General features: G+C 34.6%; 1 protein-coding gene across 1 annotated transcript in view; it reads right to left on the bottom strand.

The window, feature by feature from the left end:
- Positions 1 to 2,361: 2,361 nt before the first annotated feature.
- The window catches only part of LOC149786303 (uncharacterized), a 31,404-nt gene continuing 10,855 nt past the window's right edge, over positions 2,362 to 22,910 (bottom strand). The window contains exons 5-9 of the mRNA XM_089976692.1: positions 19,599 to 19,652; positions 16,446 to 16,496; positions 15,881 to 15,934; positions 12,712 to 12,750; positions 2,362 to 7,158 (exon numbers count right to left, since the gene is read on the bottom strand). Of these exons, the coding sequence (XP_089832818.1) occupies positions 3,137 to 7,158; positions 12,712 to 12,750; positions 15,881 to 15,934; positions 16,446 to 16,496; positions 19,599 to 19,652 (4,220 nt within the window). The 3' untranslated portion in view covers positions 2,362 to 3,136. The remainder of the gene's footprint in view (positions 7,159 to 12,711; positions 12,751 to 15,880; positions 15,935 to 16,445; positions 16,497 to 19,598; positions 19,653 to 22,910) is intronic.

Here is a 22,910-nt window from a genome sequence, read left to right as displayed (position 1 = left end):
TAATAATCGGTCGATTAATTACCGGCTCCGATTTATAATTTCCATTTCATCGCAGATTTTACCAACTAATTAGCTAATGATTGTCTGAAAGATTTTTTTAATGAATTTAATGCATGAATTAATTTCACATCTGTAATATATCGTTGCTGAAGATCTTTGCTTTTATAAGCTACATCATGAGTGTGACATGTTTTATCAATATCATTTATAGGATACTCTCCAGGTCTTGATTGATCATGTTTATCCAGTCGGATATCAAATCGTGTTTCCAGGACCACAATAATTATATCCAGGAAAATATTTTTCTACTGCGTATTTGGCCCATGGAGTTCCTGGTAATTTTCCTAATGAAGTATCGATATCACCACCAATTGTATTATTAGAAATAAATGTAGATTTATTTGTACCACATTTTACACATTAACCTGTAAGTGCACGCATTTTATTTTATGTTATTATGTTGTTATTGTTGTTAATCAACTTGTGGGGGTGAATGCTCTACATCGAACACAGTATAAATCCATATTATTTATTATATTTGTATAACATGGATGCCATTGATTTCTCAGCGACATGAAAACAAGAGTCAGTAAAACATATTTCAGCATTATCGAATTATATCAGAATGATAATAATAGGTCCATCTGGGTCCGGTAAAACGCAATTCTTACTTAATTTGATAATGAGATGATTAAAGTGGGATAAATTATATTTACTAGCTCCGTCAGTTGATCAGAGATGTTACGATGCACTTAAATATTTTAATGAAAATGCAGAAATTGTTAAATGAAGATGACACTATTAATTTTATAACTGATATTGATGAAGCACCATCTGTAGTCGACCTTGATGGATTTATTAATTATCTCGTAGTATACGACGACATAATGCTGGACAAACAAACAAATCCAGCTCGGATATTTTCTCGCGGTAGGCATAAAAATACTGATGTGATTTATGTTACTCAACGATACACACACATACCTAAAGTGATCAGAGATTACTGTAATATCCTAGTTTTGTTTAACGGAGTCGATACACATACTCTGCGAAATATTCACCAGACTTGGTGTCGTGGAGATATGGACACGATTAAGTTCAAAAATGTCTTTTCAAAGCACAATCTACTCCACATGGATTTATAACAAATCATTTATACGATCCTAGAATAAGATATAGTGTAGGTCTTGATAAAATATTTGGTTGATATAAAAATGATTTGATTATAGCAGCAGAGAGGGTGCGACTTCAATAAAACGTCCGGTGGGTAAACTAAAACACACATACAAATTTAGAAAAACACTAACGACATAAATAAAGTAACAAAACAAACTTACCCAATTAGAGAAACTCTCGGTAGAGTTGGAGGCTTTGGTTTAGCGTTAGTGAGCTTATATTTTTTATTTTTTTCATATGAGGTTTTAGTTTTCAAAATGACTTTTCAGCTAATAAGCTTTTCACCCTCTCTGCTGCTATATATGGTTGACAGCAAGCGTCAAATCGCACCTAAATGAGTGCGTGTGTATGTATTTATCAGTCCAACATTACAGAAATTCCAATGAAAAGATGACAAATTCCAATACCATCAGGGTATAACTCATTAAATCATCGGGTGACCCGACAAAGAATGCTGATGTAAGTTGTTCTACCTTTACAAAACGTATTCTATAACCTATATAATTTAACTCCTTCGGCATTTCAACAAACAAAAATGTTACCGTTCGATAAATTAAAAAAGTAGTAAATATATCTTGTAAAAAGCGAGAGAGAAACACTTGCAGTTGGAAATAATTTTGTAAAATGTTTATAGTTTGTTCCTGTTTTTTTATATCAAATCTTATTCTTCAAACATATTTGTGATCATGAAATATATGTCAGAACAGGTGATTTGGTCAGATCACCGAAACACACATCACTCCTAGTTAGAGTATATTTTTGGTACTGTGTTGTAATATTTAGTACCTTCTGATCATGCCCTTTATTTTTAGCTTCATTTCCAAAACATGTTGAGCCCTGTCTACCGTGTGCATAAAATGCCAAATTTGTACCGTTAGCATTGCTTCAAGGGTAGTTACAGGTACTTTATATATAGTAAGATTTTGTTACAGGTACTTTATATATAGTACAATTTGTGTTACAGGTACTTTATATCCACTAAGATTTGTGTTACATGTACTTTATAGATAGTACGATTTGTGTTACAGGTACTTTATATATTGTAAGATTTGTGTTACATGTACTTTATATATAGTGAGAATTAGCTTGAAATGCTTTAATCATTCTTTACAAACGACTCCTGATAGTGCATTGAAGAAATTAATCTGAGAAATATATATCACACACACACACACACACACACACACACACACATACATATATCGGATAAGAAAATATTTACCCAAAAAAAGTTTGACCGAAATTAATTTGTTTGACGCTATCCTCGAAAACCAAATTATCTAATTATGTTTTTGTAAAGTTATTTACAACTATAATTCTTGATATAAAATTAGCAAACTGCTCCCGTCAACCATTGCAGAGTACTGAAAGTAAAATCAAACATTCCATGACCAGACGATATAGTGAAACCCTTTTCTGCACTACGGAGGTACTCAAACTGAAAACCTTCGGAAAGTTTCATGTAAGATTGTGACTTCCTCTAAATCTATGCCCTTTATATCGAATCAAAAATAGCAAGACTTTGACAATGCTATTGGAATTTTTGTACAATATGACTTTTAACTGACGCATGTATTTGCAGTCTGTTCTCCTATGATTAGATATTAGATTTAAGCACATATTCATGCCCTATATAATTTTGTCTGTGTGAACGTTAGTCTTGAATTAAAGTATTCATTCGAACAAGGAAAGTATAAACCTCCCTTTCATAAATTCAGGAATACGCCTGTTTTCATAACCTAAACGTTCATTTGGAGGTTAAACATGTGTATATTGAACAATTTCATGTTTCATCTGATTACTTATTATTATAGACGTTTCAAGTAGAAGATGATATTAGATATCTCATACCCTCGATATCTTATCTGAAATAATTTAATGTTTCCTACCATTTTATAAGAACATTATAGTCTGTTCATTCATATCAAATCCTACCTTACAGCATTCTACTCACGCTTTTTCATTGATATGTACAATTTGTTAAAGGTAAATTCCTCACTTTTTTAAAATTATATGCAATTACAAATGTTATTACTTCCAGGTTGTTGTACATTTCAGCAATGTGTGTTGGTTGCAAACCGTCATTGGTTCTGTCTGTGATGTCTAATCCTGCCTGCAGCAGGGTCTCTATCACAGGGACACTGCCACCTGCAGCAGCATAATGTGATGCTGTCCATCCACGATTATCAGTCTGTTGTAATAACTGAGACTGGGTTGTGATCAAATATTTAACTATTTTCAGGTTATTATTCTTTGATGCAATATGTAATACGTGTGCGCCATCATTGGTTCTAGCTGTGATGTCTAATCCTGCCTGCATCAGGGTCTCTATCACAGGGACACTGCCACCTGCAGCAGCATAATGTGATGCTGTCCATCCACGATTATCAATCTGTTGTAATAACTGAGACTGGGTTGTGATCAAATATTTAACTATTTTCAGGTTATTATTCTTTGATGCAATATGTAATACGTGTGCGCCATCATTGGTTCTAGCTGTGATGTCTAATCCTGCCTGCATCAGGGTCTCTATCATACTAATACTGCCAAATGCAGCAGCATAATGAAGTGCTGTCCATCCACTATTATCAGTATGCTGCAGTAACTGAAACTGGTGTTCTATCAGATATTTAACTACTGTCAGGTTATTTCTGAGTACTGCACTGTGTAATACGTGTGAGCCATCATTGGTTCTGGCTGTGAGGTCTAATCCTGCCTGCACCAGAGTTTCTATCATAGGGACACTGCCACATGCAGCAGCAAAATGTATTGCTGACCATCCTAGTATTGCAGTCTGCTGTAGTAACTGAGACTGGGTTTCGATCAGATATTTGACTACTGTCAGGTTATTTTTGTCTGCTGCAAGGTGTAGTACGTTCAAACCCTCATTGTTTCTGGCTGTGATGTCTAATCCTGCTTGCATCAGGGTCTCTATCACAGGGACACTGCCACCTGCAGCAGCATAATGGGCTGCTGTACCTCCAAGGTTATCAGTCTGCTGCAATAACTCAGACTGGGTTTTGATCAGATATTTAACTACTGTCAGGTTATGTTTGTATGCTGCAATGTGTAGTACGTGCGAGCCATCATTGGTCCTATCTTTGATATGTAACCCTGCCTGTATAAGAATCACTATCACAGTGACACTGCCACCTGCAGCAGCAGAATGCATTGCTGTCCATCCATTGTTAGCAGACTGCTGTAATAACTGAGACTGTGATGCGATAAGATATTTGACTACTGCCACTTTATCATTGTTTGCTGCAATGTGTAGTACATGAGAGCCATCACTGGTTCTAGCTGTGATGTCTAATCCTGCTTGCATCAGGGTCTCTATCATACGGACACTGCCACCTGCAGCAGCATAATGTAATGCTGTCCATCCACTATTATCAGTTTGCTGTAATATCTGAGGCTGGGTTTCAATCAGGTATCTAACTATTTTCAGTTTATCTTTTGTTGCTGCAATGTGAAGTACGTGCAAGCCATTATTGGCTTTGGCTCTGATGTCTAATCCTGCCTGAATTAGGGTCTCTATCAAAGGGACACTGCCACCTTCAGCAGCAGAATGCACTGCTGTGCATCCATTGTTATCAGTCTGCTCTAACAACTGAGACTGGTTTTTGATGAGATATTTAACTATTGTCATGTTATCATTCATTGCTGCAAGGTGTAGTACGTGCAAGTCATTATTAGTTCTGGCTGTGATGTCTAATCCTGCCTGCATCAGGGTCTCTATCACAGGGACACTGCCACGTGCAGCAGCATAATGGACTGCTGTCAATCCTTCGTTATCAGTCTGCTGTAATAACTGAGACTGTGTTTTTATCAGATATTTAACAACTGTCAGGTTATCATTCTCTGCTGCAATGTGTGGTGCGTACAAGCTATCATTGGTTCTGGCTGTGATGTCTAATCCTGCCTGCATCAGGGTCTCTATCACAGGGACACTCCCTCGTGCAGTAGCATAATGTAGGGCTGTCCATCCACGATTGTCAGTCTCCTGTAATAGTTGAGACTGGGTTTCGATCAGATATTTAATTATTGTCAAGTTTTTATTGCATGCTGCAATGTGTAGAACGTGCATGCCATCATTACTTCTGGCTGTGATATCATATTGTGCTTGTATCCGTGTCTGCACTGGGTCTGCGCTATAGTCTACCGGTTTAGCACTAAGCATTTTCACTAGTTCTAGGTTTTCAGAATATACTGCAAAATGAATTGTCGTGTGTCCCGACGTACTTCTACACTGTGCTAAATCTGGGTAGTTTGCCATGAGGTATTTCACCATATCTGTTCTTCCGCGACTACACGCAATATGGAATATGGTAACACCATGAATACACAATGGTCCATGTGTGTAAGAAACGCAGTATTTAATACCATTAACGAAATCCTGCTCCAAATCAAGACTCATTGTAGTATTTATATTTCCCCCTCGACATACAAGCATTTTCATGACTGAAACATTTCCCGTCACAGCAGCAGCGAACATAACAAAATCGTCAACCTTTCCTCGAAATTCAATTAACTTTTCCAACAAATCATACTCTTCTGATAGACACGCGTTCGTGGTGGCAAGCAATAGTTGTCTGGAAACAAAATTATTTTCTCGAACATCACAGTCGGCAATATTTGTGATAATGCGGTCGACAACTTGTGTGTTTTTTGCATAAATTAAATAGATCAGTAGACTCTGCCCATCGGGATCTCTTTTGGAGAAGAAACTGAGTAGATCACTAACGGAAATAATTTCATTTGCAAAATAACTCACAAAAGGTTGGTGTTTCCAAACAAGTGCTTCTGAAATGTGTTTAAATGACTCTTTTGTGCCAGTTGCGAGGCCATCGTTGAATCTTTCATAAATAGCTGGAAAATGATCCTTATCTATCATTATCTTGAAGTTTAGAAAGTCTTCAGCATCAACGCAGTCAAATTCATTAACTACACAACACATTTTGGACAACTGTTTCAAAGAACAAAATCTATGTGTTACATGTGGGTAGTCTTTCCCGAAGGAATAAAACACTGCTGTTTCAATGCAGTCATGTTGAAACTTGAATATCTTTGTTTGTATGTTGTATTCTACAAATGTTCCGCAAAGTGATTGACCGGTACTTTTGGCGTGACCAATATTCAACTTTCTAAGCCCACAGTTCTCAGATATTATTTTGATTTTATCATTTAGTTCCTCATTTTTGTTTTCTAAAGACAAGGATCCGCCAGATAACATGAGCAGTACAAGAAACGTATAGGTTTCGAGGTTGTTCTTTGATATCTCTTCAATCTCTTCAACAAGAAACGTACTGTTTGTGAAAATCTCTTTTAGATCTGCTCTTAAATGTTGTCTGGACCTACATATTTTGCAATTCTCGGGAAAACCGATTGCATTTTCCAGTTCTGTGATATCTGCAACTCTAAGGTTGTCGTTCCTATCTAGACATTTGGGGACATATTTCATCAACATTTCTGACTTTTCTTCTGTTGTTAGGCAGTGTTTCTCATCTCCAATATCCACAACATGGGAATTGAACATCAAGTTAAAGGCCTTGTTTCTCTGAAGAGATGATTTAATAGATAATATAATTTGGGTCCTGATGCACACAATTAGGAAAATAGAGCTGGTGCTGAGATTTGGTTGAATTAATTCTGAACTCTTTTTCCATTGGTCAAAATCCGTTTCGGAGATTCCGTATTTGCCTAGGACATCATCCAGAAGGACAACTAATGGTACCCTCATATCAATCATATCATCCCACTCGTTCGCATCATATATCACCACAGGTTGCCTTTCTTTGTCCATTGCAATAATATCTGCTACAAGAGATAGAGCTAGATACGTCTTTCCGTCTCCGGGTTTACCCTTGACTACGAGATGTTTGTGCTCAAGCAGAATATCTCTGGCGTTATTGAAAGATCTGGTTCTGACGTGAACGTCTGCATTGTCCCTTTGTTGTGCTTCTATTGTTCCCCTCGTGAGACCTGTTGATCATTCAAAAGTATTTAGAATTATCAGAGTTATTGATATGCAATAGAATTCGTAATAATAATAATAATAATAATAATAATAATAGCAATAATAATAATATTGTGTATCTGTCACGGTCGTAGTCAACTTCATCATTGTACTTGTTTTAGATGTTGTTGTTCTGTTTCTATTGCATATAATAGTCAGAACAAGAGAATGTATAACGACGTTGCAGCAAGGCTAACAAAAATTATTTGTTTCCAGAAATAGATAAAACTGATATTTCCAAGTCTAAAGTGATATAAATATAAGCTTAACAGACAAAAAGTCATTCGATAGTATTCTAGGTAGACCCAGTTACAACTCTTTGAACATGGTTGGTCCTTTCTAAGTCTGATTTGTCAGAAACGTGATGAATTCAATATATGTTAAATGTGTTTTCACATTTATCCAAAAATATAAGGAATCAATGTAAATGTAGTTGCATGACTTAGATATATTCACATAAGTTCAACCGATACAAAGTTCTCACCTTTGAGGACACGGTGTTCAAGCATGTGATAAATGTTCACCATTTAAAAAGTGTATAGATGCTGGTTAATTTGCATAAGTGTAAATTTGGATATTTCGGAAATAATTTATTGCCTAATGAAAATAATCCTTATGGATTATCGGAAACTTTAAGTCAGCATTATTTAGGAAGGTAAACACCAAAAATCATACTATCGGGGTAATACCGTTTGGAATATAGAAGCCTAGCATAATATAGGAGACTTCTTCCTACTTGAATATGATGCATTAATTCAACTTATTATTTCCTGTATCACTTTGACAATAACATTTCATGAATATAGTTACATCACGGATAACAAAACAGTACCTATATACAAATTTACATTTATTTCCCTATATACCTATATACTTATATCTCATCAGTAACAACACGTCAAATGATAGTACTTTTCTGTCCTAATTATACTTAACATTTTTGCCTTACTTATTCAGTGTTTGTTGAGCTTTGACATTTTCCCCCATTTATGTCATTCAGTTACTGAATTACGTCAGTTGAGAAACAATTAACACAGATTTGTCAAGTTTAATATTACCGAGGTAATACTAGTCTATTTGCTTCATGATTAATGTCCACGTTTTATTGCTTTTATTCATAAGATGATCAACGTTATTGGGATAACAGTTAGAAGGGTTTCTCCGGATGTATTGAAATTAATTATCTTTCCAATTTTAATTTAAAGAACATGGGATACATTTAGAATATGGGATGCATTGTCCCTTTGTTGTACTTTGGTAACAACTCTATTGTCTTAAACTAAGTTACAGAAAGAGAGAAACGCAACAAGTTTTGTAAAATTTAACAAATAATTTATTTTCTTAGAACACAAAGTGAAAATTTAAAACAAGGAACTTATAGTATTGCGGATTAAATCTCCCATAATCCTAAAAGTTTTATCACAAGTCCAAATGTGTGAAGTTCCAATTGAATTCGAGTGGTACTCTAAATAAGCTCCAATATTGAATGTGTTTATGTGCCTGTCATCTTGAATATGCTAATGTGCCTGTGGACATGACTGTGATGATGTGATAACAGCCTTTTGATGTATCACAATAATACAATCCAAAAAATGTCCTCTGGATTCAATGTAATTCCAAATTAATGTTCCAGTCAAAGATTATTATTGATGAGCACTTTGTGTTTCAAGTGAATAATAATTTTGAATAAATACTTCCACCCAAATGAAATACTGAACACAAAAATAAGACTGGTTCTGCTTCAAGATATTAAGACAAGAATTAGTAATGTTTCAGGTAAACATGATTATATTCAAAGCACATGAGAAAAAAATAGAACCAGGATGAGGATCAACAGTTCATTTCTAGAAATTCTAAGTCGTCAAGAAAATAAGTTCTATTACTAAAATTATAATAAAGAACATGACATGAAAAATGTCAGGTACAACCGGTTATTCATGGGATAATTCCAATGTCATAGACCCGGGCCCTAATAAATATGTTTACATTAATAATGATTTGAATACTTAATCGACAATCATATGAAAAATATTAACTATGCATTCTCTTGTTCACAAAATATACATACTGGTCAGGTACAACATGAACTTGATTTTAGAAAAAGTCAAGTCCAAAATACAGGCATACATAACATTTAATATTGGAGAAACATCTACAAAAACCAATACTAATAAATATACACAACGAAATATTGTTTAAATATTCAATTCTTTAGCAGCAATGGTTATATTTAATATATTTAATTTTATTTTAAGCCTCATTTGCATAAAATGAATAGCATATATGTCTTTTGTCAATTTGGTCAATGTTTGCTTAGTGACTTTGAAAACAAAAAATTTACATTTATTCGTATAGTATGAAAAGGTGGCCACATTTGACAGCAGATGGCATCATTAGTATGCACATAAAAGCCTTAACTGACAATTTTATTTCTGAAAAAATATAATATAAATGTAATCATATTGATGGCACTAACCACCATGTTTAAAAATTAATTTAAATCTTATCACAAACTTGAAAGTACTTCATGCTATAATGCATTTTGTTTAAAATTTAGTCAAATTATATTCAGTAGCTTTGGAGAAGTTGTTTATGTTGCTAACAAAAGTTTAGAAAATTGAATGTTGTTTATGCAATGTTGCTATGTCCAAAATTTGGCTGAAGTGATCAAGTGACTGCTGAAAAGAAGTAACAAAGAGGAAATATTTATAGATATTGGGCGACTCATTCACATGCCTGACGTAAGGCCATACCGTAATCTCACTTACAACAAGGCGAGCTTACGATTGTTAAGTACAATAACTGCTCAGTCTCTACTTCTTCTGATTTTCTGGACTAGGTTTCCCAGCAATCCACGAAAAATGGGGGAGTTACATTTGCAAAAATCATCTAATATTGCGCCAAGGTGTAATGAAAAAAGAACAGTAACTCTTGTTAAAATGGTATCAGGACAGTGATTGGTCATTATGCTCATCTTGAGATGATATCCATAATAGGTAGCATGTAGCATATCATTCCATCAAAATTGTGAAACTAAATGCATTTAGAAGAACACATAATATCATGAATACACCTCCAAGATTGAATGGACAATAATTATATCAAAATATGTGCGGGTTACTATCTCTCACCTCATCAACAAACTCAACAGAAGTTGGCAAAGTAATTACAGTTAGTTGGATGGTTAATTCCCTGTTCTCAAAACAATTGTTCCAAGATTTATGTACTATTGGTGTTTGCATCCATATTCGGTGTCATATGAGCATCACTCCCCTACCAAAGTCATGATGAATTTTGTCGATGTTTATATTATGCTGTTAAGCGGTTTTATTATATAAAAATAGTTGTCAATGTTTCTAATTTCCCCGGTGGTGGTTTTTTTAATTAAAAATCGTCGTAATCTGTATCAATTAGAAAGGCCTTACAATTATGCTTTATTTAATCTTTAGAATTTTTTTTAAAATTTCTTTCTTTATTGATCTTTTATATCAGTAAAATCTAAAGGAGGAATGGCATCAATTGTACAAAGTAGAATTATCTACCATGAAGCTTTATATCTAAATTGGTCTGATTATGTTCAACGAATTTTCAAATCAGAATAATTTTATTAAATGTGACCACATTAAAATCAGGAAACTATTTTTAAATCGTGTTTAGCGATTTACATCAAAATGTGACCGAGAAAGGCTTTTATTAATACACAAACGTGAATGAGGCATGAGTAACGTCACGAATGTTAATTCAGGAAAGAAAGAGTAATAATAAAGAATAATATCCACCTCCGAAGATTAAGCAAGCATCATTTTAGGAATCAAAGTAACATTTTAGCTCCACAAAATTGGATATGTGGATGTAATGGGATATAAGTTATGTCTTCAATCAGCCAGTTCAATGTTGTTTTTATCGCGTGAGTGTACACGTGATTTTTTCATTTTGCTTTTTGTTTTTGTTAATTATGATTGATTGCATGTTACTTAAGCCTTCATTTTTCTCTGAACGTTTCGTGGCTTCGTTCAAATTCATTGATAACTTATACTCATTTCTGCAGTAATAAATTAATATTTTTTTTCCTTCATAGACCGGTAACATCCATAGCTGAACTCACTTCGCCCTGAATTTCTAACATAGTGTTAATACTAATCGGCATATAATTTAATCTGGGTTTTTTATAGTGCCAATTATTACTGTTTCTAGTGCACCTTATCGTTTAAAAAAGTAAAGGTGAAAGAGTGGCGATGTAAAATCGTGAAAACAATACGTGTCTTTAATTTAATTTTAAGTTTATGTGCTATGGATCTGTTAATCCTAAAGTATAAGGTAATGTAGTTCACTGCAGTTGACCACAGCATTGTGACTGAATTAACACTAATTAAACAAGCAAGTGTGTGCTTCCTTATATTGCATTTCTGTTTGCTACTCAGTGAGGAATTCTTTGAGATAAATAGTTCAAACGGTCGACACAATAACGTTCTGATTTCTACGCTTCACTAGTGCAGGATATGTGGTGTCAGCTAACAGTGGAGAATTTTTTAAATGCGAATTGCATCTATTTTATATTGAATTATGTCGCCTCTAAGTATAGGATATTCATTGTCACGTGTGTCTGCGAGACACAACGATAGAGAGAAAGCAGTAGAACACGTGTATCGCAGGTGAGAGTTCTTGAGTTCGATGCATTTCTATTGTAAATCATGGGGTACGTGATTTTATGAAATAACAACCATGTGTATCATAGCTTCATTAAATGTTATCCCGTGTTACATTTAATTCGAAATGCCTATGATCTCGAAACACTAATGCTGTCGCTTGTTATGAAGGATTACGTAGCCCAACAAGTTAATCATGTCAAATGGACCTACTCATGATAACTTATGTATAATATTAAGAGTATTTGTACATTTTGCATGCGTAAATGAACGTGTCTTTTATAATTTATAATTAGTCGCCGTCACTTACAGGCTGTCAATCGAAAAGTGGATCTCATATGGAATTTGTCTAGCTCATGTCGAAAGAAGAAGAACTGATTCACGGTTTCTAAAGACGCAGGATCTCATATGGAATTTGTCTAACTCATGTCGAAAGAAGAAGAACTGATTCACGGTTTCTAAAGACGCAGACTTTTATAAATAGATAATCAATTTATATCAATTTTATTAAACATAGTGTGCACAGTTTTGATATTTACAACTTTGCATCACTACACGTTATGCATACACATCTACAATAATGCATACATTTATATACTTCACTTCGAATCGTACATACACCCCCAAATCTGGAAACATCCACCATGCATTCTATAAACCTTCACACAATCACACATTCACATTATATCTGGGTACAACGATTCAATTCGAAATTGAAAGATTTCATTATATTGTTCCTGTTGGTCATAAAAGATTTTTATTGAATTACGTATCGAGATGGGCTTCGGGAACTAGTTAAACAACTTGTGCTAAAAGAGGCTTTAAGTAACACGTTCTGCTTCAGTATGTGTTACAAAATATAAGTGAACTTACGTATTCTATTATCTAATTTCGTTCCGTTCACCTTCGGATCTGCAATTAAAGAACGAACTCCAGAATCATGTTTTCCATGTAAAACTAAATTTTGTTAAGTTAACTTACGCAATATTGCCGAAATAGTATTTGTCCCTCCACCAATGAAGTTTGAATGAGGAATTTGTTCATAATACTCCATGGGCATTTAGTAATTAAGAAGATAATTTATGCGTAGTAATTTCTCTTTTCATATTAATACATTTCTGGCGTATTTAAGAAACAATAAATGCTTGTAAAATAGAAGTATCCTGCTATCCTCTGACACATAATGCTGATGACACAGAAGTCAAATCTCAATCAGAGCTTGTAAACTAATCCTCCAAACACCCCGACACCTACGAAAGCATTATTGAGTACCCCTTTTACTCAAACAGAAACAGACTTTTAAAAAACAAGACTTATTTAACTCACGTGAAGGTTAATAGTGACAAAATCATATATTTTAAGTATGCGATTGTCATATGAAGCAAAATTTATCTGGATACAAAAGCGAGTGATCAGTGGCTAAATGTGCCCAAGAAACTGGCACAAATGCAAAAAGGAACTGAATTAAATCAACGTACAACGGTCACATGCCCTTGGTAGCTTGGCATTAAACATTGACATCCTATTTATTTTTCAGTCGCTGTTTGGCAAAATAATCGTGTAAAAAATATATAAATACGATTGCAGAATAATTCGTGTTCAGGGTACACTAAACATGCTAGGAATACAAAGGAGTCTTTTTTGTGAAATGCCAGTTTCACCTGGAACACTCACATTTTAATTAATTCTGTAAAGGTATAACATTAAATCATCAGGAAGCAGTATAATTTGAGCAGCAAAGGTATTGATGTAGATGCTTTCATTCCTTGTATAACTATACTTTACGGTCACATTTTAAAATTTGATAGAAAATTTAGTGATCACGATGCTCTTAATATAGCAAACAGTGTTCGCGTGCACCTCCAAACTATCTAATAAGCTACATGTTTGGATTTGCAGAAAAGCTGATTTCAACAAATTCAACTCTCTAATAACATGAACTACATGGGCAGATCTTTTGCTAACACCAAGAGATAATGATGTATTCACAACCAAATTATTAGAATTTTCAACTTTGCGTATTCCATGTAAAACTGATACTTCGCCCAAATGATAAACATGGGTTTGATTCCCAATTAAGCACAATGTTAAAGAAATTGGACAGAGTACGCATATTTGCGCTCAGTCGTGCAAGCCAATCACCTGGAATAAACACAAATGAGGAATAAAGTAAACAACATGAAACAATACGCTAAAGGACAATGTATGAATAATATTGATGAAAATCATTTAGATTCTGAGCAAAATGCTCGAAAAAATTTTGAAAATGAGACAATCACTTTTGAAAAAGAGAAATCCTTTAATCCCACCACTTAAAGTTAGAAGACATACTGCTTCGTTTTGCAGAATGAAAAGAAAGGTTTGCTCATTAAATGATTATTTTACTACGTTTCCAGTTATTGAGGATAGTAATGCTTATCTCCCTATTTTGATAAAATGATGATCTGATACCCTTAACTAAGGTACTATTTCTGGGGGAAAAAATGTAAAGATATTATTCATTCCATTTCCCTTTACTAACAATTCCTTTTAATCAATAGTTGGAGGAAAGCAAATTTCCAGATAAATGAAAACTTTCACACATACATACCACTCCTAGAAAAGGTGATTCGCACGAGGGTTCCAATTGTAGACGAAAATCTCCATACTTAGCTGTGTCACAAAACGTTTTGAAAGATGCAATGTATTTTTATTGCAACATTCTTTTGGGATATTGTTTCCTTAATCCAGGGATATATTAAAATTTCAGGGATATATATGAATGATACCAACTCTCATCTATCCAGCTTGGTCCCTCGCGATCTGTCACATAATGGTTCAAGGAACCCTTTGAACAGTAAACATAAGCTTTCTATTTACTGTGTATATGCTCCCATGCTAATTTAGCCTTACACTTGTTGGCAGTATTTTTCCTCGTAAACTTTACCAATCTTATTTGTAGTTAATTGCACTCCAGTCGTACCGGGTGTTAATTTTTCATTACTGTTGATGGAATCATGGAATCGATAAAAATAGAGTGCAGGCTTCAATAAGGAGCATATATTTTTTGTTCCATATTAATAATGGCTAATTAGTTCATTTGTTTTGGGTAATGCTTTCGTCTCTCACTTGTTTATACAGAGAATGTGTATTTTGTCTTTGGATTCTACCAGACTGCCATGTGTGTCTCAATTTTAGCGCTTACGATATGCAATATATTTTCTATGTAGTTATTTTTGTTTTTATTACCGCATTAAGCATACAGAATGCGAACTTTAAACAATAATTATATGACAGTTTTTCTAGTTTATCAATACCACATTTTGCAGTGTAGTGGTACTTTAGTTCACTGAATTAATAAACTCGTCCATATCATCCATTACTCTGCTAAATGAAATGAACTACTGCTTACGTATATAGACAACAATCAGAGACGATTGTCTGCCATGATGCATAGATGGTTTAATTTCTACATGGAAGGTTGATGCACCATGTGTCTTATTTGTGTTGACACTGGTTGGTGTGACAATAAGAGATTGTTACATTCTGTTGAACAAAATTACTTTAATCACGTTAAAGTTTATGGAATATGATGTAAGCTGTAGGATAGTAATTTAAATAAAACCACTCCCTAATGAGAAAGTTGAAAGAATGAAACGTAAGATTGTATGCTATTGAGTAATGCGCACTGTAGTTACTTTATTAGGCATATATGGTGTAGTTTCTTTTCTTTTTCATTCCAAAGTCGTTACAGAGGAGACGTGGTTAACTAGAAATATCCAGACCGTGTCGTAATTTTGTAAAGTTTAGATCTTATCTTCTTTACTTCTGTCTCTAAAAATATTTTGTTTGTAAAAGCAAGGTCACTGTCACAAATATTGAGTCAACAATTCTTAAATCGGGGTCAAATTGGCAATATATAATGCAGGCACGCGTTTTGTGTTTGTCAGCCACGGTTCGTGCTTAAAAGCCAATCTTTCTAACAAATTGTTACTTCATAAGTGTAGAAAATAGACCCCGGACAATTATAGTAGTGTCCATTTATATCATATTGCACACTTACTTGATAAAAAAATTTCAATGCTAGTCATCCTTGTTTTGAGTCGTTCGATCCCTTCTGAAAGAAAATGACTTAAAATGTGAGATGACTAAAAAAGGCCGTACTATTAAGGATGTGATGCAGGTACAATAAAGTGCGATGATAATTAATATTAAAATGCCATTTAAGCACACTACAATGCAATGATAATTAGTATTTAGGATATTATGTAGATACACTATATTGCGATGATAATTGAGATTAACATGTCCTACTTGCACATTACATTACAATGAAAATTAGTAATTAAAGATGTGATGTAGGTACACTATAGTGCGATGATAAGTAATATTAAAAATGTCATTTAAGCACACTACAAGGCAATTATAATTGGTATTAAAGATGTCATGTAGGTACACTATATTGCGATGATTATTAGCGTTAAAAATGTTCTACTTGCACACTACATTAAAATGATAATTAGTATTAAGATTGTCATGTATATACACTATATTGTAATAACAATTAGTAAAGTATAAAGCAGTTTTTCATATTAACTGAACAAATCACTGAGATTGTAGAAACATACCTGACACAGACTCCAACGTCTTCTCGATCATTGACAATCTTCCGCTAGGCTCTGCAAGAGAACAGTGTAATATCTCTCTCGATATGAGTCGCTGAAACTGACATTGTATTCATTGTGCCTTACAAGACAAAGATGTTATGTTACAAAGTTGCTTCCCTTGTCAGAAGTTTCGGCAACTTGTGCCAAGAACAAAAATAAAACAGAACGTGAAAACATTGAAGCCGATACGTTTCTGATTTACCAGCATTCCCCAGTACTACTACGACAGTTAATCAAAACACAACGCAAGAATGATCGTTCAAATTCTGTTGTAACGAAGTCCACTTTCAATAATTGATAACTGTTCTTGTAGGTAGCGCGTGTCATCTCAGTTTATTAAATCACCATTGATATGACACTTACAAATCATTGACATGTATCTTTTTTCTAAATAGATGGATAGACATACTTCGATAGGTACATTCATATGTATGTTCGAAAGTAATTTGTTTAGTGTATAGTATTATTACCATTTATCAATTAATTACGAACGAAAATTAAATCTTTATATAATAGCTTAAACCAAGGAATAAATTTATCTAACATTATTTTCTGTATTATACATTACTCCATAAGGTATTTATTCTTTTGAAATTAAATCTGATTAAGCAGTTTCCTTGTTCTTCATTAATCCAATATCCAAAATAATCAACCTTAAACTAACGAAGTACTACCCTGCACCAAAAAATTGCTTTATTGCTTGAATGTACTAGTAACGACTTTGACGGTTTATTTATTTATACAGATGACTGACATGAATTCCAGAAGGATGTCTTTTAGAAACTAAACATTGGTATAATGAAAAATACACTGTATATGGTTTAGATGTTTGCCCTTGTACGCTTATTTCTTTCAGTTTAGACAACAGGAAAGAACTTAAACATATATATGCAAAGTTTAGAACGAGTTAGTGGATCTCCAGTCTGCACCGTATATGTTGTTTACTCTTTCTGAACTGAAAAATCAAATGGATGGCACTTTTTAATTACGTTTTACAATTCGAAATTACATATAAAATTCTTTAGAAGACATTTTCTAAAATTATTTAGAGCGGGGTTTTCTTCGTAGTGAGTAAAAACTGATTATATATGCCATAAATATACGCAATATCGCAAATTCGATGATGGCACGCAGTTCTGCAACATTGAGGAATGCATTTTATTAGAAAGAAATGAGATGCATTTTGATATATCATTTTGACTCGCTTGGTATCACATAGTTTTGCTTAACTTTGACATTGCAAACGTTATTTACATTTACTTTTCTCAACTCAGTGTGTAAGTCCAATTATAAATAAAATTTCATAGCTGGCGATTTAAACTGTTTTATTTCTTTTTATTTGTATTTAAAGGTCACATTTCTTTATTCGTATAATGCTAAAGACAAAAAGTTTCAATTCAGAATACATGTATAAAATTTTATTTTCTTTTAATACCGATAAAACAATATATAAGACCATAACTTCCTATAAAATCATAACGCTTCCGTTAATATATTGATCTTTCAACGGATGTAACACTCACTTCGAATTGATCTTTATTTTCAACGACTTTTAAGACCTTTATATATTTCATTTATTCGGTATCGCCAAAATTTGCTGTTAGTTTAGTGTGTTACAAGTACACGTAATCAATTTTGATGGAGGAACTATATTAATAGATGCAATCGATGAAGCGTAATTTTTATTTAGTAACAAAATAGTCTCTACCAAGCAGAGTTTCGACACTTGTTACGTGACAAGTACTTTTCAATATAGTAAGTCGTATCATGGTCTTCAGGTTGCTTTGCGAATGAAATTGTGACTGTTAGTACTAACAATACTAACAATAGATTTGATACAACATAAAATTAGACCAGCTTTATGGTGTTTAAAGATCTTATTCATTACAGGCGACCAGTATATTGATAGATAAAGACTCCGAGAAGAGCTACAGGCCTACGGGAAGCTACTGGCATGCTTTCACACATACCCGAGACTCAAACTCAACGGAGAGAGATGTGATGTGTGAGTAATATGCAAGGGCGAGCGCTTTACACCACTAAGTCGCCTGGACACATTATTCATGCAGAGAGTTTGTTGTGCAAACAGTGATAATGGTAACAAAATCGTTGTCATTTATGAAAGTTTCAGTAAGATTCCAATAAATATTTATACAACCACTAAATGAAGACTTTTGTCGCTATCGCAATTCTAATGTTTTGTTATTTACAAATAAAAGACAAAAGCTTCAAATTTAGTATATTAGCAATAGTCAGTAATCTGATAAGACTTTAAGGGCATCATTAAAACGGGATGTACGCAAGTCATATATAGTATTGTTTAGGGAAAATAGCTTGTCCAAGGCAATGTTTAATTGGCTTTAAGGGTGTCATTCTTAGCATATACGAAAGATTACTAGTGCATGTCTTTATCAGGCATTATCTGGAGATCATGTACTTGTATATGTGACAGTAATTCTCCAGGATGCTCATATCACCAGTTGGGAGTAGGATCGGTCCTCATACATATGAAGGTGCACTGGAGTTGACACTATGGACGAGTCCATTCTTAAACGTTTATTAAAAAAGTGAATTATAATTGAACAGTTTATAAGCAATGGAATTCTCAATCGAAGGATGAGAAAGAACCAGTCTGGAGAGACACTATGGGCTTTTGACCTGGACTTAGCAAAACTGCTTCTTAGTTCATACAGAAATGAAGGCCACATGGCATGACAGCAAATGACTGCAAATCGAAATGCTCTCGTGCTATAATAATCTAAATCACAGAAAACAATATACATATGTACATAAAAATGGTTAATAAAACAACAAGTTTTCCACGATTCCCGCTGTCCTTGTCTACCACATATAACGGAGAGGGGTTGGCACGATTAGCATGGAAAGAAGACTGGAATATGGGGAGCGTGACATTTTTGTCCCCGAATTATTGACAAGAATCTTTAGAGCTCATTTCGAATACAGTAAGTGAGCCAGCTCGGCAATATTTATTCTAAACAAGGTTTTATATAATGTGAACTCTTGTAAATGGCAATCTCATTGCATTGTCTTTCCATGGAAAACAAACTTTGCGAAAATATAGTAGTATTCATTTGTGGAATATTGCACACTTACCTATTACAGATTTTTCAAGTATATGTATCGATTTTTCCATTCTTCTCATACTTTCTGAAATAAAATGAACCATGATATAACGTGATAAAGGGACCATATTACTAAATTAGTCGTGTAAGCACGCTCTAATACAAGACACACGAAGATGCTCACTATAAATCGTCTCTCTACATTAAGTATGCTGTAATTAAAAAGAATACCTGTTAGGATTAGTTGTTGTGTGTTTTAAACGGATAAATGGATATTTCCAAACTGATCGATTAGTTTTTACACTGAGCCGAATAGGTTGGAATACCCAAAGCAACATATGTTAATTACTTCCTATTCTGACAAAAATCCCGACCAAAACGAAGAAAAACATTGGGTAGCAATATATGTATATGTCAATATGTGATGAATTAAATCTAAGAGTAGTCGTGTGGGGACGCACATGAAATAATAGTTTTAATGTTAGCGTGAAATTGTGTTACATGTATTTAGTCTTTGCAAATAAAATTAAGTTTAAGATATGCAAATACTATACCCTTTGCACCGTCAAAACCCTGCCACAGGCGAGACATCTAATTCTGTTTTTTGTGTATACTGTGTTATTGTTATCGTCGTTTTTATTTCTCAAATGATCTTTCTCGCAACACACCGGTTACTATTCGCTCGCTTGAACGATTCTTACGCAGCAAACGTCTGCGACCGTTTTGATTTTACCCAATGGTAATATAAACAACTTTACGAAGCAAATTCTGCTGGTTAACAATTACCCGACTTCCACTGCTAGTTACTCAATTACCTGTTTGGGGTCACTAACGCATCGGCTCGGTATCTGTGCGCGGAAACGTCTGTGGATATCCATTTCCACCAACATCATTTCGATCTCAGCCATGTCAATTGTTTTGTCCTCAATAGCCATCAAGTAGAGTTTATTCATCGTGCTGAGACTACATTGGTGTGCCACGAGGAATTCATGAATGTAGTTGAAATTAAATTATTTACCAGCACTACCAGCCATACCGATTACTATCGATACACCTCCGACAACAGATCCTATTGGCAGTGCCATAACAGTTGCTGTTTTTGAACTTAAAGCAGCACAAATGTCAACAGTTCGACGCTTCCTCAAATGATATATACAATGTTAAATATAAGCTTGTAGTTCATGAGCAAGGTGGATCTCTTGTTATTTTCTCGTGATAGTAACATTGAGCGTATATTATAATTCTTCTAATAATAATGTGATCGATTGATCGATAAGCTGAGATCTTTCAGGTGAAACATGTACACACAGTTCTAAAGAATTATCTTTTTTGTTGTACAGCTGCCAAACAATCAAAGAAAATATATTTTGGTGGTTTCTTTAAATTTCAGACGATTTTGCGTTCCTGGGACCTTTCATTACGCTCAGGAAATCATAATGATTACGGCACTGAATAATTTCTAAAATGATCCTACTCGTCTTCGCTCAAAAGTCCAAAACTGTGACACGGACAAAAGCTCTATCGTTGTATAAATATTCCATGAGAGTGCTTACGTGTGCTAATGTAATGATTCCAAGCTGGCTTCGAGTTGGTTTAGTACATCAGGGTATTACCAACTCTTCATCACCTCATTCTAAATCCATCGCTTATTTGTAAAGATAAATCTAATATTAAACGCAAAGATCAAAGATGGTTAAGTGCCGTTCTAGATAGATGTTGAATCCGTTGAGCAGAATTTCATCTCTGGCTACTAATGGAACTGATACCGTACATACTAAACTTTCTTTAGTATTTTCTCCAGCGTGATCAATTCATCCAATACAGTTCTGTATCCGTTTCTAATAAACAAATACCATCTGTATTCATGCAGGAACGTTTACAATTTTCCAGTTCGATCTTGAAAAATCACAAATTTGCCCGAGTTAACCTCAGCAACGGACCGGCTGGCAAACTCAGTCAAATCCGTTTTGATGACAAACCTTATCCTATCCAACCCCTCCGGTGGCCTAGTGGTTAGAGCGTCCGCCTCGGATGCGGGAGGTCGTGGGTTCGATCCCCGGCCGAGTCATGCCAAAGACTTACAAAAACGGTACTAACCGCTGCCTCGCTTGGCGCTCAGCATTAAGAGGTTAGTGTTAGGACAGGTCGGACAGGTGTCAGGATAATGTTACTGGGTGGGACATCATGCTACATGTCTGCGGCATGATGCCCCAGTGCTAGACATCACTATAAACTGCCACATTGCAGACATCGTAGCGATATGACTGAAACATTGTTAAAGCTACGTTAAAAATCCAAATCACATCACATCACATTATCCTATCCATATAAGCGCCGCTTCGAGCTGACTAACGTTCATAAATGTATATTATAGGCATTTTTTGATACTATTAAATGTATATTCTAAGTGAAAAGGTAAACTCAGCAATGACGCGTAGTGTTGGTGCTCAAGTACACGGAATGTTTAAATAAGATGTCTGCATATTCGCCCATCCAGCTAAGTTTGTAACGACAGAATTGACAAAGGTAGAAGACTTTTTCTGTCTTGAGTTAAACAATCAACAATTCCAAGTTGTGGTGGGTGCCTGAACAAATCAAAATATAACAGATGTCGATCTGTTACCATCTAGGCAACCCAATGAGTCATGTTGATGAATTAATGCTAACTATGACGGTTTACTTTGTACGTGAGATCAATGATGCAAAATCCTTCCTCACAAAGACACCTCATAAACGCGTAACAGACTATACCATCGCGAGTAAGTCAAAATTATTTAGTGACTTGGCCTTTTGCGAGTCGTGCGGGGTAGTCGAGACATTTGCTTGACGGTTTTTTGGAAGTTGTCCCGGGAAATTGAAGACCCTTTTTTATTTGCCAACGGAGACACTATAAGGATTATTCCCCCGATTGCTTATTTCAGAGTCATCCTGGACGGAGTTCCCGCTTCCCCTAACACATCTACTTTTGCAACCTGATTTTTGCAGTTGTATCACCTCTTACGTGGATAATTTTAATGTTACCCATATGCTGTTTTGTTTAGCTGCATTATGCTAATTAAGTTAAATTCTGGTCATGCGCAAGGAGCCATTTGCACTTAATTGTGTTGGACACAGCCTCAATGTCACCCGCAGTTGTTTCCTATTTCACTCGTTTTCTGAAGCTGTTTTGGGCTAAGGTCAACCTTAACGTCGCGATAAGACATTATTATTAGTTGAAGATGTGACTGGTTCAATTGCTAGTAAGAAACCTCGTGACAGTTTTCTGCAGGCACATCCATTACCCTCATTCGACTACATCTACCAACAAGCATCTCATGAGAGTATCATAACAATGCATCTGTAG

The sequence above is a fragment of the Sinohyriopsis cumingii genome, chromosome 12 (genome assembly GCF_028554795.1).
Source record: "Sinohyriopsis cumingii isolate HCF-2022 chromosome 12, ASM2855479v2, whole genome shotgun sequence".
Taxonomy (NCBI): Eukaryota; Metazoa; Mollusca; class Bivalvia; order Unionida; family Unionidae; genus Sinohyriopsis; species Sinohyriopsis cumingii.
The sequence above is the reverse complement of the archived record's forward strand: the minus strand, read 5'-3'. Positions and strand labels throughout refer to the sequence as shown.